Here is a 17596-nt window from a genome sequence, read left to right as displayed (position 1 = left end):
ACTCTCCCCTACAGTGGACTATGGAGACGGCTCAGACTGCACATCAGTTACTCAAACAGCAACAGAAGTGGAGATCCACATGAAACCACAATCTCCCATGACTTCCCAAGATTGAGTTCATTTTGTTTAAATATATATATATATATATATATATATATATATATATATATATATATATATAGTTAGTTGTGTAATGTATGCGAGCGTTATGAAACAACACCATGACAAAGTTCACTCTAATATTGACGTAGCAGGATCTTTAAGCAGATAGTTGACTACACACTAAATATCAAACCACTCTGATGAACAGAAAAGCAACATTAAATGTCACTGTGAGGATTTGATATAGATATTGCTGCTGTGATTAATTCATTTATCTAAATATATTTTGTATTGTGATAATTTATATTCACGATAACACGTTATTTTATCCGTAGTTTGATGAAGATTCTATTTGATTTCATTCATTTTTTATTCTATTCATTCATTTGTTATGGAAGAAGAGTTTCACTATGTTTCACTGTCTATGATTTGACACATGACAATAAAACAAAAGTTTATAAAACTATGCTTACTGTATTCATAATGACTCCTTTAATTATTGTAGCTAACTATTATATACAGTATATATATGTATAACTATTATTATCAGTCATAAGAATAAAAGAATAAAACCCACCTGGTCATCAGGGCTGTTTCTGTTAGAGTCTGAAACACAGAGGGATTGTTTATTAGATTGTGTGTGTGTGTGTGTGAGTGTGTGTTCACTGGGGCGTAGAAATTGCACCATGCCGATGACTTAAAGGAAGTAACGTTCACTTATAAACACAAGAGAAAACTGCTCAGGTTAATTCACGTGTGTCACATAATTGAACTCTGATGATTTGACAATAAAATGTCATTATTATTCACATCATGAAATATGTATATATATATGTGTGTGTGTGTGTGTGTGTGTGTGTGTTTGTGTACCTGAACTGTCCCCTGGATACTCAGCCCCAGGCTTCTCTTCCTCTGCTGCTTTAGACATCCTGATATCTGCAAGAAACACACACACACACACACACACATCAGAAAGGGTCACGGAACATACACAGAGGTTTGTAAGGCGATGACGCGTGGTTAAGAACACAGAGAGGGTTGTTGGTTCAAATTCTTGGATGATGTGAGAAACATACTCTCTGTGACTACCGTCTCACACACACATACAGATCTACACATGTACCTAGACACACACACACTCGCACACAAACACACACCGTTTCTCTGCATTTATTAAATAATAAAAAAGCTTCATTCCATCAAAAAAGCAGTGGAAGCGATAATGCATGTTGAATAAAACACAAAACAAAAGCAGTTTTTATTACCTACTTATTTGAAATGAACTCCAAACTTTTTCATAATCATAACTTGCATAATGTTTGAACTTCTCCCCTCTGGGAGGCGCTGTAGAACAACAACCAGACAGAAGAACAGTGTCTTCACTTGACTTCATGTCATTCACTGTCAGCAAATCTAACAGTAAAATATCTACTGCTGCTATGAAAGATTATCATTTTCATTTTAAATTTACATCATCTGTCACTGTCAGTATAAATCCTGCACACTGACCATATATATATATATATATATATATATCCATTCAGGATGTATTTCTTTGCACAATTTATGTTGTTGATTCGATCCCCTCAACTAGTTCTAGCAAAGAAAGGTGCAGTTCAGAGTCAAACTACAATTTTATTTCATTTTTTTAAACAAGAATCTACTGACCGAATCAGTTTTTATCATTTTAGTCAAACTAAGTAATTACTGTTTGAAAAGAAAGATATTCCCAGTGCAGCTCCCACACGCACACACACACACACACACACACACACACACACACACACACACACACACACACACACACACACACACACACACACACACACACACACACACACACACACATCTTTTCTTGAGAATGAAACATCCATGTTTTCATCTGCTGCTTGTTCTCTTTCACCATTCAGATCCACAAACAAGAGCACAAACAATTCCGGCTCTCTGAATGAGAGGTCAGCCCTGCAGTACTCTCGCAGGTCAGAGGTCAAGCGAGATCAACGCTTGTCGGGAATTCAAAAGAATAGGGAGCGAAGTCTGGCGAGACCGCGACAAATACTTTACAAGCAGTCAACTGTTTGTAAAAGCAGTTGCCGTGGAGGGGGAAATGGTTTGGCTATTGTCCCGTGATAACCTCGCTGCTCCGGAATTGCTGATGAAACCCTTTGAGAGCTTGGCTGTGTAAAATCAAAAAATACACTCTGGTTCCTAAAAAGTTCAGGCTTGGAAGATACTATACAGTTTTCTACCCTGCTTGTCATCCCGTTTTTCATTGCAAACAAACCAGGGAAAACCCTGCTCAGCAAAATAAAACTCACATGACCCAACAAAACTAATGACTCCGTCCTCTAATTTAGCTCTTTGAATGAAAACTTTATCGACCCGGGACGTGAGGGCCTTAACGAGCGGCTTCTTCGTGGCAGATATCCGCCTGACTACCGACGCTGTGCCACCCGTGTGCGGCGGCTTCTGGGAACCGTAGCAGTAATTGGTGGAAGATGGGGCGACGCCAGAGAAACTGCTTACCGGAGCACCAGACATTACTCAGCACTACCGCCGCCATCTTGGAATGAAACGCTGCTCTTTAACTGCTGTCTGTCTCGTGCTTTCTCAGGACTTTTGCAGAGAGGAGACGTCTCATTAACAAAAGAAAAGCGGTAAGAAAGAGCTGAAAAAAAATAAAATAAAGAATGCTCTGTGTGATTTAGTGCACGCGTTCTGTCGGCGAGAGGTTCATGCGTCTGAAAGGAGGCCGTGGAAATAATCTAAGTACACCTGATAAAACCACAGCTAACATCCCCTGCCCTTCCCCTCCTCTTCCTCACTATAATTACACCTATAGCTTCTGTCCTGCTGCTGCGCTGCCTCCTTCTTACACTATGGAGCACACACACACACACACACACTTTGTGTATGATACAGGAAATGTGAGACAAGGAAAGAATAAATACTTGAAAACAAAAGAAAAAGAAGAAGAAGAAGAAGGGCTTATTGGAAACGATATATAAGCCCGGTGTTTGAGTGTGTGGTAATCTTATCATCAGGGTCACAGACAAGTTCAAGGTGTGATGATGAGGGGAGGTGGAAAATAGAGGATGGACGGGGATGAAGGCGAAAGAGAGACAAAGAGGAAGAGACGGCGCGACACACGGAGAACATTTACAACCCGAGGAAAAGTAGGGGAAGATGAAATATAAGAAAAAAGACAAAAGACGAAGATGAGAAGAAAGACAAAACAATATTTACGCACTTAACAGAGATGCAAACTCCATCACGCACTTCTCTTTTTCAGTTTGTCGACTTCATTTGTTTCTCTTCTCTGTAATAAATGTCAACCTACGCGGTAATGTCTCGTCGATATGAGGGATTAAAGAGGAGGGAAGCAGCTGATGGCATCGGGTGAGGTTTTTATCCATTCATTGGTGTTGTCTTTCATGTGAACATCAATGAGCATATTGAAAAAGTCTGTCAGTCTTTTGCCTGGGACCAAAAAAAGGCTGTAGTTAAAATCCAGTTGCATTAATTAAAAGGGGAAATGCATTTTTCTAAAAGGACTGAGGAAACCCTGTTAGTGCAGGTGTTGCAGTTACATAGTCTAACCAGATGGTGGCAGCACCCTCCTGGAAATGCTGAGCCTCAACTTTATGTGTGTGTGTGCACCTGTTAGTATTGTTCCTATACCATCAGCTATGCACTGTAGCTATCACAAAAACTACCACCTGCACAAACAGCAGCTTTCCACCATTTAAAAACACAATTTCACTAAAACGTTGGATCTGTTTCATTCACACGAGGGCTTCAATGTAATACACTCCACTTCACGCACACACACACACACACACACCCGTACACTCACACACGTACACACACACACGTACACTCACACACGTACACACACGTCTTGTTTCCCGGCTCGTTCATCCTCTCAGCATATGAAGGTGTGTGTGTGTGTGTGTGTGTGTGTGTGTTGGGGGATCCCATAAAATCATTTTATCATCCCACTCCCCCCCTTTCATCTCTCCTAGCCCATAACGCCTCAACTGCCCCTAACCCCTCTGGCCATGGGGCCTTCAAAACCCCACCCATCCCAACCACTGCGTATATATGCAAACAAAACAAACACACCAACTGCCCCCCCTCTCGAAAATGTCTCAGCAAACGGGACATTTTCAGGATTTTCATCAAACTGTTTTTTTCCTCACGCAGCTACAAAAGTGCGTAGAGTTTTTGATTTCAGGGTCAAATTTCACCCGCCGTCCCAACGCACTCCTCCACCCCGGGGTGGCAGTTTGACAGCAGCCGCTCGGATGGAGACCACCCCCCCCCTCACTACTACTACTCTACTCATCCTATCAGTGCTAATAGCATAGAAAGAGAGAGAGAAAGAGGGGGGGGGGGGAGATGATGTATCTGTCTTCTGCGGTTGACATGGCCAGTGTGTGTGTGTGTGTGTGTGTGTGTGTGTGTGTGGGGTTTGGAAGGGGGTGCAGGGTCACTGTCAGGGAATTAAAAAAAGAGGGAATAAGTGAGAGAGAGAGAGAGAGAGAGAGAGAGAGAGAGAGAGAGAGAGGGGTGGGTGGGGGGGTTAGGATGGCTGGAGGGGTCCCAAACTCGCCCCCTTCCCCCCTTCCTGGTTGCCCACCCACCCCGCCTCGGTCACGCCTGTCAGGGGCCACTGACAGACGGCGCGTGGGTTTCTCTGTGTGTGTGTGTGTGTTTGAGGGAAGAGAGGGGGGGGGCACTGTTTGGCGTGTGGAGGTCAGAGGTCAGACACATGGTCTCGGCCACTTCGCGCCTCGCAGTGACACACACACACAAGCTGCCTGCCTTTCCCACCTGTCCCCTGTCACATTCAATACCAAACACACACACACACACACACACACACACACACACACACACACACACACACACACACACACACAAATCTGCAACTGTTGTAATGAACAGTTTTCAAATCAGCTGTGAAACTAAAAAAACTGCATTAAACAAAAAAGGAGTAAAAGTATTATATTCAGGGATGCAACCAACGGTTACTTGTACTATCGATTCATTTCTTTAATGTTGAGTTAAAAAATGGTGGGACAAAAGGTGATGTCTTTTGCAGCTCTAATTATCTGAGATATTATGCAGTAAAGAGAAACAGGAACATTTAAAAATAGAAATAAATAAAAAAATGAGTTTTACAGCAGTTTGGTCTTCAGTGTTACGACCTCTGAATGACATAAAAAAGTTACTCCAACTTTAATGTTATAAGGTCAGAGATGAAAAAAATATAACAGTTCTACAAAAACAAAAAAAACGTTCAATCTAACTGACTAAAGAATGAGGAAACATTGGCGAAGTGTATTAAAAGTTTCACATTTGCGTCTTTTTTTCTTTCCCTGCCAGTTTTGAAATCAACACATCGGAGAAAACAGACGACGTGTATCGCGTCTCATTTTAATGACCATCACGGCTGAAAACGAAGAGCAGAGCTGTGTTATCTGAACACGTTGGTCTACATTTTAATGAGAACACATTGGGCTTCAGACGAGCGGAGAACATGCGGCATGTACAAGGTAGACTGTAGCAGCTGAATCCTTCAGGAGAGATATTTGACTTACAAATGATGCCACCCTACTGTGTTTATTGTATTCCATCTACATACTATGCTGTGTGCTGTTTACCATTAACAAGGTTCACAACTTGCTGGATATTTATGTGGTTAAGCAGCATGTCTTGCCTTGAAAACATGTGTTTTATACTACAAAAGAGATATTTTTTCTTTCATATTCACACAGTAAAACTTTGTCAGATTGCAACGTACTTCTGGAAATAAGACGTTTGCTCCTAATTTCTACACCAGGTGAATATTGGGGATTTAGTTTTCCATGTCGGGAGCTGCAGTCTGCTCCCGGCTCCTCTCGCCTTCACCCCTGTGCTGAGAAATGATCCGCTCCATGTGCGGCCCTGGTTTAATGAGTCCTTGTAGCTCAGCGAGAGGGAGTGAGCACAGTCACTTATAAATACAAACCCAAGTAATTCTGGATTATTGGTGAGCGTTATTGGCTCTCTGACACTTGCGTGACAACAGGAAGAGCCAGTTCGCAAGTTCACCTTCACTTTTCCCATTAGCGTCGCTCCTCCTTCACGATGTCCCTCACCTCCTACCTCTCTTTGTCCTCCACTCGGTCCCTCCTTGATTTATTCGGATCTCTCTCACACTTCCTCTCTTCCTCTTCTCCCTCAGCTGTAATACGACCATCTGACTTCTCTCTGCCCCCCCCCCACCCCGCATTCCATCTCCACCTGTTTTCCTTCCCTTAATTCCTCCACTTCTAGCCTCTCTTTCTCACATCCTCACCTTCAATACATCATTTTTGAAGCAGTCTCTTTTCATACATTTTGCGCAAATGGTCGCGGAGCTGCTCTGGGAAACGGACGCGCACATTGGGGTGGAGATGATCCTCATTAGGGTGGAGGGAGTTGGCTTCTGGCACACCTGAGGGTGAGCGGGCTGTAACTAGCTCACCTGTGACACTTGCTGTGGCTCCACCACAGTGAGAGCAAAGCCGGCGCCTGGTCTCATGAAAATAACGAGTCCTTGCGAAATATTGTTAACATGCTTTGAAAAACAACTGTTACTGTGGAAAGCTGTTCTTTACGCAATATTCACTGTGTGCTGCGTCAACATGTGTGTTAAAGCTACCAAAGGACTAAATGAAACAGATAATCTTTACATATATTTGAAGTCATTTCTGAGACTTCGAGAGAAGAGTCTGCTTCCTAATCATCGTCCGCTTCCTGTGTTTCTAACGGGCTTTTTCCACTGCTTCAGTCTGATGTTAGTCTAGGCCTCCCATTAAGCTCCAACGTCCACCAAAACCCCCCCCACATGATTTCTGGTCAACGTGTCTCTCCCTCCGTGTCTTCATCCCTTCATCCCGTCTGCCTCTCCTCCTCCTCCTCCTCCACCCCCCCTCTCCTCCAGCAGTGGTCAGCTGCAGCGGTCACGGCACCACTGGACAGCACTCCGCTAGCACAGGACACACAGACTCGTTGCCAGGCAACAGCAACGAAAGATCACTGTGTGTGTGTGTGTGTGCGTGTGTGTGTCCACATGTGCGCACAACTCTCGTGTGTGTGTGTGCGCGCTTGTCTGCTCCTCGCATGTTTGTGTGTGCACCTGTGAGAGTGTTAATCATTAAGAATAAACATGTTTCGCTGCCTGCAGCTGTGTGAGGCAAACAGAGTGCCCAATGCTAATGTCTCCACCCATGTTTACACTTTATCAAACACTATTCAAGGAATATTAGGTTTTTTTAAATTAACATCACAGTCGTCCGATAAGAAAAAGGCAAAATCAGAACTGTGTATTTCACATTAATTCAGCCGGCAAAGCTGAAAGATTTTGAAGGAATTAGGATGTTTCGTAGGTTGTTAAGAATGTGTTTCATTGTTGCAGTTTTATGTCAATACATGAGGAAAAAACTCTTTTCAGTGTTTTCTACAGAAATACCAACCACTTCCTGTCTTCAAAAGGCCGATAATATCTTCAGGATCTGTGTGAGCACACACACACACACACACACAAAAAACATAATTCCAGCACACCCATGCAGGCTTCGCTAACGCTGATCTGTACGCAGTCGATACTGCTCATAAGTGACTTGTTTCATGCTTCCATACACTGAGGAGTGTATGAGTAACGTTGTGTGTGGACATCGTTTGTATGAGTTTATGCACAACTGTGTATTGCGCACACATGCAGCGTGCGTGTGTGTGAGTGAGTCAGAGACAGAGAGTCATTACACGAGCGTGCTCGTACGCATGTGTGCTCGCGGGCATGCGCGAGCGCTTTCCCGAATATGTCTCTAGAGTGTTTATTATATCCGATACAGTACCTCTTTCTCGCACCACATATTTCTGTGCCGATCGATTCTTCTGACTCCCGACAAGACAATAATCGCACCTCCCTCCCTCTCTCCTTCCCTCCACCATTATTACTGCCCTCCCCGAGGAGCGCAACGCGGGGATGGAGGGATGGAAACATAGAAATAGAGGAAGGGAGGACAAGGGAAAAGGAGGAAATGGCCACTGTGTGTTACTCCCCCCCCCCCCAGAATCGCGCAGATGGAGGGAGAAAGCCGGGGAGATGGAAACGAGTGAGAAAGGAAGATGAAGACGAAGATGAGCAGATGTTGAAAATTTAGGGGGATTTTTAGGGTGGATAATGGTGGAGGCTGGGAGACATGACAGAGGTGGTTTCAAAGAGAGAATACAAGGGGAGGAAAGAGACAGAAAATGGCAGAGGGAGTGATGGGACAGTAGGGAGGACGCACGAGGGGGAGGGAGAAAAACAAATGAGGAGAGAAGATGAAAAAATGCACTAGTGAATGACAAACAGGCAACAACAACAACAAAAAAGTAAAAATCTGAGGATAATGGCTGAAGGTATAAAAAAAATAACGAGGGGTGGTGGAAAAGGGAATTTGAGGGAAAAATCCCCCCCCCCCCCAAAAAAGAAAGAAACGCAAGGGTGGATAGGAAGAGCAGAGTGGAATGGGTGAGTAGGGGGGACGCTGGAGCAGTTAGTGAGGAACAGAGGAAGGAAGTTCATGAGCAAAAAAGAGGGACGCTAATTTAGAACATGTGGGATGAATGAGAGAATCTGCAGTGAACACAAGTGAAGTGAAAACGAAAGGAATTAAAGTGAGAAAAGAAACGCGTGTTGCAGTGAGACGCTGCGTCCCTGCAGGAAATAACAGGAAGTAAAAAAAGATAGTGACAATTGGACTAACAAAGACACACAGCCTCGCCTTGATGGTGTGTGTGTGTGTGTGTGTGCGTGTGTGTGAGACGAGGAGGGGGGGGGTGGGGCTAGATTGTGTGCAACAGAGTCGATGACAAAATGAACAGACAAGACCAAAAGATGAGATGAGATCAGAAGAGAGAAGAAAGAAAAAAGGTCAGATAAAAACCCGGAATTCATGTCCGAACTGTGTCATCACATTAAAGCAGAACAGGACTCAGACTCGTGGATCAAACCTAAAATCAAATTATAAAAAATGCAAAGAAGGTGTATTGTGTCCCGAAAGAGACTGCATTTTAAACTATTTCCGTATGAAAACAATTTGTTAATTTCTGTCTGAAAACATGCAGTCCGGAACATTTTTCTAGTTCACTTGCACACAAAAATTAAACAAAATATTTGACAAAAATAATAATAATATATATAATTTTTTCAGACCCTCAGTACTAACTTGACCACAACATTCATTCAATGGGGGCTGAAAGGATCTCATAAGTCCAGAGATGGCAGAATTTGCTCCACCCATAGGAGATCATATTATCCTTCAATTTGGAGTTATGAGGTTGTCATGTGACTGCAGAGATATTTATGTTCAAACTGTTTGGATTCAGGGTGAAAATCCCCGTAGTGTGTGTGTGTGTGTGTGTGTGTGTGTGTGTGTGTGTGAAAAACAACAGCTAAAAATCTAGCCTTTCCTCTCTGTTTTTGTGACACCGTTGATTCTGATTCAGGATCTGATCTTGCGTCTTGGTGCAAAACCAATGAATGAATGGCCGACTGTATGAGGCGCGTAGAAACCAGCACCCCGTCCTCTCCTCCAGCCGCGGAAACCCCGTTGATCTACGGCGCGTGCCGCGAGCTGTTGAGACGGTCGGGTTTACAGGTTTATCGATTGGACCCGACTTAAATTGGCTCCCAATTAAACAGAGCGCTTATTTGACCTCTTTACCCCTTCCTGTCCTCTCCTTTCCTGTCCCGTTAAATACCCCCCCCCCCCACACACACACACACACACCTCCATCTCCTCCTTATTCTCCCCCACCTCCCTCACAGCCAGCTCCTCTCCATCGACACATCCATCTCTCGCTCAGTGTAATACCTCTACTCCCTTCCCCCCTCCGTCTACGGCCGTCACCCCATCCCCATTTTCTGTTACCGGCACCTTCTCCCCCCCCCCCCCCCCCCTCTCCCTCTCCATCACCATACCAGCGCTGCCTTCGTCTCCTCCCGCCGTCCATTTCACCACCTTTCCCCACATCTGATCTTCCTCTCTTTCTCTCAGTCCATCCATCAATCTCTCCTTAAATACCAGCGATGAATTATTAAGTGTATTTATTCAAACACCATTAATTATAAAATAAAGCCAGCTTGTCGGTCCGCTTGCTTTGGCTGAGGCCCGATGAGGCCGGATGGGAAGGGAAGAGAAGAAGAAGAAAAAGAAGAAGAACAAGAAGAGGTTGGAAGTACAGGAACAGTGGAGGGTGAGCTGGTTTTGTGGTTAGGTTTGGAAATGGGGGAGAGAAAAAGAAGAAAGGAGGGGGGAGTTAGGAAATTGGTGTGGCTAGCGGAACAGCTCCCCTCCCTCCCCACCACCCGTCCCTCGCTCCCTCCCCCCTTCCCTTCCCCGCTCTGCTTTGTATTCTGCGGAGATGACAGGGGGAAAGCTTTATTGCTCTGAGTTGGTATCGATCGGGGCCCCGTAGAGGGGGTAGCGAGACCCGCGCACACTGGAGGCCCTTTCGCAGAGGCCGCTGACTCCTGCCTACAGCCCCCCCCCCCCCCCCCCCTCCATTTTCCCCGCCCCGGCCAAACAAACCCTTCCTTCTCTTTCTGTTTCCACCTCTCTTTCTTCTTCCTCTCACTTTTAAAAATTGCGGGCTCCTTTTTTCTCGTTTCGAGAGGTCAAGAGACGAAGCGCGGGCAGCTTCTAACGCGCCCGGACACAGAGAGACTCGCACGTGAATGAAAACATGATTTCTCTCTCGCAAAAGACTTTCCACGCAAACGAGCACGATCAGAGGTGAAGTGCTCACATGAATACGCTCATATGTGGCGGCAACTCACACTAAGACGCACACACACACACATGCGCGTTTCCATGACACAATCCCAGGCTGCGGGGCTGAGCTGCTGTCCTGACCAGTTGCATCAGAAAATCCCTAATCTGGGAGCGTGACCGTCCTCAGTTCCAGCAGGCAGGGATCAGGACGCTCCGGGCAGATTCAGAATTTAAGGATAAGATGGGATGGGGATGCAGGTTTCTGAAATCACCCCAAGGGACGAAGGGATGGGATGGAGCCAGGGATGAGAAGGGGTGGAAGGGGGTTGTTGGAGTGGTATGATTTGCCCCCCCGTGCCCCCCTCACTGTGCACCCAACTTCCCAGCATTCCTAGGGGCCGAGGGCCAGTGGAGAAACACGGAGGTGGAGGAATTACATTTGTTTTTTTGCCCGAATGAGCTGCAATCCACAGAAAAGCTTTGAGAATGAGGACTTTTTACCACTCGGGATGCAGGTGCATGAAGTGCATTGCAATTTAAATTGTTTTTCTTTTAGAGACGAACAGAAAAGGATTGAGAGATGGAGAGAAAGAGTAGAGTAGTAGAAGAAAGAGTTAGTTGAATTAAAAGTTTTATTAAATTAAATTAAAATTTACTTGCTCAGTAAAAGCCTTTACATTCTTTTCAAATCATTATGATATGACAAATACTGTCACACGGAACGAGAATATTCCGCAGAGAAAAGTTAATTATTTTTAATCTTTTCGCACCGCGAATAAAGGCATCGGCCAATCACGTTGTGAGTTGCGCCTATATTTATGACAACACGGAGGCTCCGTAGTCCGAACCAAAACTGTATTACTCCATTTAACCTTGACAAACTCAGACCAGATGTTCTTACCTTTCACAATAAAAGCCCATGACATATAATACCCCCCCCCTCCCTCAGTGTGTAAAGGCCTTAAGAGTTGTTTTCATGATCTACAAGCATGAATGGCCTTTTCTGATTGGTGCAGAACGATCCAAGACATCTCCACGCACAGACCAACATAGATTTCTTCAAAACAACAACAAGAAAACAAATCAAATGTTTTCCTTCAAGGCTATAGACGACGTGGGATTTAGGCCTCCCAACTCTCCGGTCGCTCTCCTAAATGTGACCTCCCTGCCATTCCACTTAACAAACTCCATTTTGTTGAGGTCTGGCTGAACGAATCGGCGAGCCAGCCACGGAGAGAGAAAGAGATAGACAGAGCGAGGGAGAGAGAGATGGACGAATCGACGGCTGGAGGGAAGAATGGGTGCTCAAGGCCACCCTGCTCTGACCCCCCCCTCCTCCTTCAACTCTTTCGCTCCAGAGTGGCTGTTATCTCTCTATTTTTACACTCCTTCCATCAACAGACTGCCCCAGACCCACTTATGTTCACTCACCAAATGACACATGGACGGACACGCACAGACCCGCAAAAAAAACCAACACAATTACAGATGTAGACAATGACCGTGGTTGCTGCCAAGCCGACTGCGAGTCCTCGGAGCGAGTGTATCCTTTAATGTGGGCCGTACGCGTTTGTGTGTGTGTGCACCGCGTAACCTTTTACAGACAAATCACCTGCTGTTTGACCAGAGGGTTTTGATCAGGAGTGGTTTTTCTTCTGCATTAGGGCCGGTTTAGAGGTGCTTCTCTGAAATGTTGTGCCTCACTTTGTTTGATTTTTCAAAGGAAGTCTTATATGGAAGGTGATTTTGAAATTCAACTTGAGTGGACTCCTTGGGGAAGAAAACGATGATAAAAGCTTGAGGTTTATCAAGGTTCAGCTGATTATTTTTTTTACATATTATTTCCCCCCTATCAGATCTTTTTCACTATTTTATAAGCAAAAAGGTTTTTTGGGCAGTTTTAGATTCCTGCTTTGATGTTTCTTATGGCACCTGAAAATATAGACCAGAAAATACACTGAAAATAATCACATCAGGTTAACCATTACACACACACACACACACACACACACACTTACACACAATTACAGGCTTCCAGAGCAGAGATAATTGTAACCGCAATAGAGAGAATAGGTGTGTGTGTGTGTGTGTGTGTCATTGTATGGATCAGATCCATAGGGGGTAGACTATACAGTAACGACCAATTTAATGGAAAAGTCTATCTTTTGTGTGTGTGCTTTTAGACCACAACACACAACAGGGATGCCAGCTTGATGCCATTATAGGTTTCACCATAATATTATGCCTGTCTGGTGCTGTGTCTATATTATTTGTAATATAATCATGTCTTTTATTCTGCGCGTTTGTGTGTGTGTGTGTGTGTGTGTGTGTGTGTGTGTGTGTGTGTGAGTGTGTGTGCACGTTGGTCTTTATTCACTGTAGATGAAAGCCTGCTGGCACACACTGGACCACCACAGTGTGATGTCCAACTAAGACCCCTCTCTCCTTAACACACACACACACACACACACACACACACACACACACACACACACACACACACACACACACACACACACACACACACACACACACACACAGACAGACAGACAGACAGACAGACAGACAGACAGACACACACGCTGTCTGGCTGACTGACCTACCGCCATTTCACACCACTGACCAGTACAAATTGGATAAGGGTCCATTCTCTCTGCACCAGCACACTTTCACACACAGACACAAAGCGCTCAAGTACACATATCTCACACAGACACACACACACACACACACACACACAAACACGGTCTACAAAACAAGCTCAAAATGGCCGAAACGCTGCTGTTAGAGTCGGTCCCTCAGTGGCGAGTAAACTTACAGAGCACAGAGGGAAGGAGAGGCGAGATAAGGAAGGAAGGTGTGTGTGTGCTTTCTTCTTCTCTTTTACGCTCAACTTTGATTACATTTCGGCGATTACCGCTCAAATTTTGTGTAATTTTTCTGTCCAGGATTTTCACAAAAAGAAATAGAGAATTGGAAGCTGGTTAGAAGCAAAGTTAAAAGTATCCGAAATAATTTCCTGAGAGAATCAGCGTCTACTGCGCGGAGCAAATCTCCTTCGACCAACTACAACTCAAGAGGCTTCCCAGCACTCGCTCTCCTTCAAACTGATGACCACTCCTGTTATTGTTGTTGTTGTTGTGGTACGGAACATGTTTCTATGTCACGGCCTTGGTTGTGTTCTGTGCATTCTTCTCTTTCTGTTTAAACATTGTTTCTTGTCCTCAATTTTCTTGAAAGGATTGTGACACAAATTGTCTGTTTGTATCCGTTCTCCCCTTTCCCTTTTGTTAAAACCCGGAATCTGTGTCTGTTCGTCACTTAGTTGTGAGTGTGACCTTCAATACATCGACTGCCAAATGTATAACGTATATATGATCATGATTGATGATGACGTTTTTTAAATGTTTCACCCCTCTACTTATCTACTTTGTCACGCTCTCTTAACTATCAAATGTCCCTCTAAGCACTTGATAAAGTTCCACAAAACAAAATATCTAAAGATAAACCAACATCTTGTTCCAACGAATGTGTCATCTACAGCAGGGGTTATCGACACGTTTGTCTCTACCAGATGATGTGTCGTGATTGGTGTGGTGATATTCAAACGTTACTGGTCACTGAAATAGTACAATGCTATAATACAATAATACAATAATTTGACTTTTTATTTATTCGTGTGAATTCTTGAGCACATTGAGGCTGCATGTTCAGACTGCCGGCAGATCTGATTTGTTTCTCTACAGCTGGCTGTCTGAACAAGGCCTTGGAAATGAAAATATCTAGATTTTAAAATCACCAAACATTTATAATTTTCCGGCAGCACATGACGCTCTGAGGCCCACCGGTGGGCTGATCTACAGATTGGTTACTGAACACTGAAGCGCCGACCAGACCCTCGAATCACCGTCTCCCAAAGCCGCACTGATGAATGATTTCATTTCAATACAGCTGAAGCCTTTAAACGAAGCTTCGCCAACTGACTTCACCAAGGCCCATGTTGCCCGGGCTGATAAACAAGCTGTGGGGGGGTGTTGATTCCATCTACAAGTCTCTTTACAATTTAACCTCCAAACTTGATTCAACTCATTTGAAGCTCTTGTATTAAAACCCCATCCAATCATTCCACCTGGTGGTTCCCAACAGATCGCCGTTTAGATGAAACCTGGATAAGGCCGATACTCTTCCATGCTAACCCTTTTTTGGCCCTCCCTGGTACTTTTTGGTTTCACTCAGTTGGTACAGCAACCCACTCACTCCAGTCATAACACCCTTGACTTGATTCTGTCGCGTGGGATAGAGGCCTCTGCTCTGACCGTCTCCCTACTGTCACACCAGTGGTGTCATATCACTTCCTTATTGAATGTGAAGCGACACCAGCCTGTCCTTGTAATGCTGGTGCTGATGTATTCACCGCTCGCCACGTCGGTCCGTCAGCTCTAACTGCACTCTCTGAGCGATGGCCCGCGGTCCCGGCTCCTTCCATCGGGGCGACAGGTCCTGTTGAACATCGCACCGGTGACTGAAACACAGCCCTTTCTCGTCTCCCGCTCCAAAACAAGAGGGTCAAAGGGTCCACTTGTCCTCTGGATCTTCAGCCTCGTCTCTCTCTCTCTCTCCCTTTGTGTAAATTATTTGCGTATTTGCTGGTGTAGTCCCCTTCATGTGTTTCAGGTCTTCCTCCTGGAAGTTGCTCAACGTCCTCCTGGTTCCATATTCGTCATGTTCACAATATATCTTTAATTTTGTCATCCTAATTGTCCGTACTCTAATTTTACAAACGTGTTCTATTCTGCAGACGTGACCCCTTTTGCATGTAGGTCTGTCCTCTTCCTTGGGCTTCTTTCAAAATTGTGATTTGTGGTATTGGGCTACATAAATGAAGTTGACTTGACTCCGTGTTCTCACCTCTCTATTCACTGAGATGAAACACTATTGATTGTTAGCCAGGCTTTCAATGCAGCAGCTCGGGTCACAATGCAGCGCAGTATATAGCGCTACCCTTTGCCTCCACCTAGTCCCCACCCCACTCAGCTTCATATAGAGCTATGTAATTATAGTGTGGCCTTGCCATACCCCCCCTATAGCGTCTAATTGTGTGGATGCCAGGACCGCATGCTGTTAGGGAGCGGCTGCATTGTGTACGTTTCAGATGTTTGCCTTCATGTGCCGGTCTGGCGTAATAATGTCCACGCGAGCAAGGGAGCGGAGAGAAAAAGATTCATGTGTATTTCCCGCATTCTTTAAATGCTGTGCGGTATTTCTATCTGTGAAAAGACTTAAGACAAGCTTAAGACAAGCTGAGTTTACATTCTACAGCTTTTAAATCCAGTCTGCAATGTGTGGTGTCATTTTTTGGAATGATTCTTTTGATATAAAAGAGGAAAATGTTCCACCTGATGCCTGATAATGTACCAAATAGAGATGAAGAACGAGCTGAATTGGTGTATTTTTCTTTAAGTTAGTTAACATCAGGTTAACATCATAACCTTCATGAAGGTGGGAGCTGTTGTGTAAGGCCAGTGTGTCCCAAACCTTTTCATGGGGACCCACTTTTTAAAAAGAACAAACCGTCCAGATCTATAAATCGAGAGAAGAACGAATTTGTGAGTAAATTAACGTTCCTGATCATTTCTACATCACTTCCTATGATCTTGAATAGGTAAATCAGCCCTTTCAGAGAGATATTTGTTTGATGTATCACATTGTGTCATTGAAAACATTTACACATATGAATTATTTATAAATGAAATACATTGAGGCTAACTCATTCTTTTTATTTCCTGTCATCAGTAAAACAAACAGAATGAATGTTAGCCTGTCATATTAGATATTAAATGTTATAAGTAGGCTGACAACTGAGAGTATATGTATATATAGTGTATATGTACAGTACATCAACCCAAACCATGAAAATCAAAGCAGCAATTGCCTTTTGTACCAAATGACAGCTAACGACACACACTATCTGACACTAATAGAATGACATCAGAGAGTCATCTTTACTGCATATGTACACACCAGCAGAGAGCTGTTTCTGTACATCTAAGCAGTTCAGAAAGTCAGCAAAAAAGTCCCCTTAAATCCTATAGAACTAATTTAAAACGGATGCCTCCCAGTCCTCATATTTGTTCCTTGGGTGGTTGTGTGTGCAACTCTTTCATGAAGCCACAGGAGAGCTCGGCCTGTAATTGCTCAGCAGCATTTGTCCTGTGACTCCATTTAATCTGGAAAATGACTCTGTTGGCGTTAGTGATTGATGAGGAGGTTGCTGATGACTGGTCAGGATACTAATGTTTGACTGTAAACTGTGGCTATAAAGTCAAGGAACTGTGTTTTAATCTGTTGATTATTAGATGAACATCCGTGAGATGGGAGCCACTCACTTAATAACTACAACAATGTACCCAAATACATTTTCATGTGATAAACAAGCTACGTTTCGACGTTGCTGAGGAGCTCAAGTGATAATTCCAACAGAGCCTGTGATAAACCTAAAGTACTGTAATTACCTGTTCTAAACCCTGAGCTGCTCCAGGTAAAGGGGTAACCAGGAAGTGATGCGCCGTATTGATATAAGAGGGTTTATTTACACCGAATAAAAGAAGACAGAATATTTGCAGCATGGATTCAGACATCTGTGTATTTATATATATAAGGAATATTCTCAAACCGAAGGGCCAAGTGTGGTCATGATGTCA

At 44.1% G+C, this 17596-nt stretch overlaps 1 protein-coding gene across 1 annotated transcript in view; it reads right to left on the bottom strand.

Annotated features, from left to right (window-relative positions):
* The window catches only part of pou2f2a (POU class 2 homeobox 2a), a gene marked incomplete at both ends in the record, with an annotated part of 57070 nt that overhangs the window by 12385 nt on the left and 27089 nt on the right, over window positions 1-17596 (bottom strand). The window contains 2 exons of the mRNA XM_079176205.1: window positions 680-708; window positions 973-1038. Coding sequence (XP_079032331.1) covers window positions 680-708; window positions 973-1038 — 95 coding nt within the window. The remainder of the gene's footprint in view (window positions 1-679; window positions 709-972; window positions 1039-17596) is intronic.

The sequence above is a fragment of the Pholis gunnellus genome, assembly GCF_910591455.1.
Source record: "Pholis gunnellus genome assembly, chromosome: 16".
NCBI classification, from domain to species: domain Eukaryota; kingdom Metazoa; phylum Chordata; class Actinopteri; order Perciformes; family Pholidae; genus Pholis; species Pholis gunnellus.
Note: the sequence above shows the minus strand (reverse complement) of the source record. Positions and strands in the feature narration are given on the sequence as shown.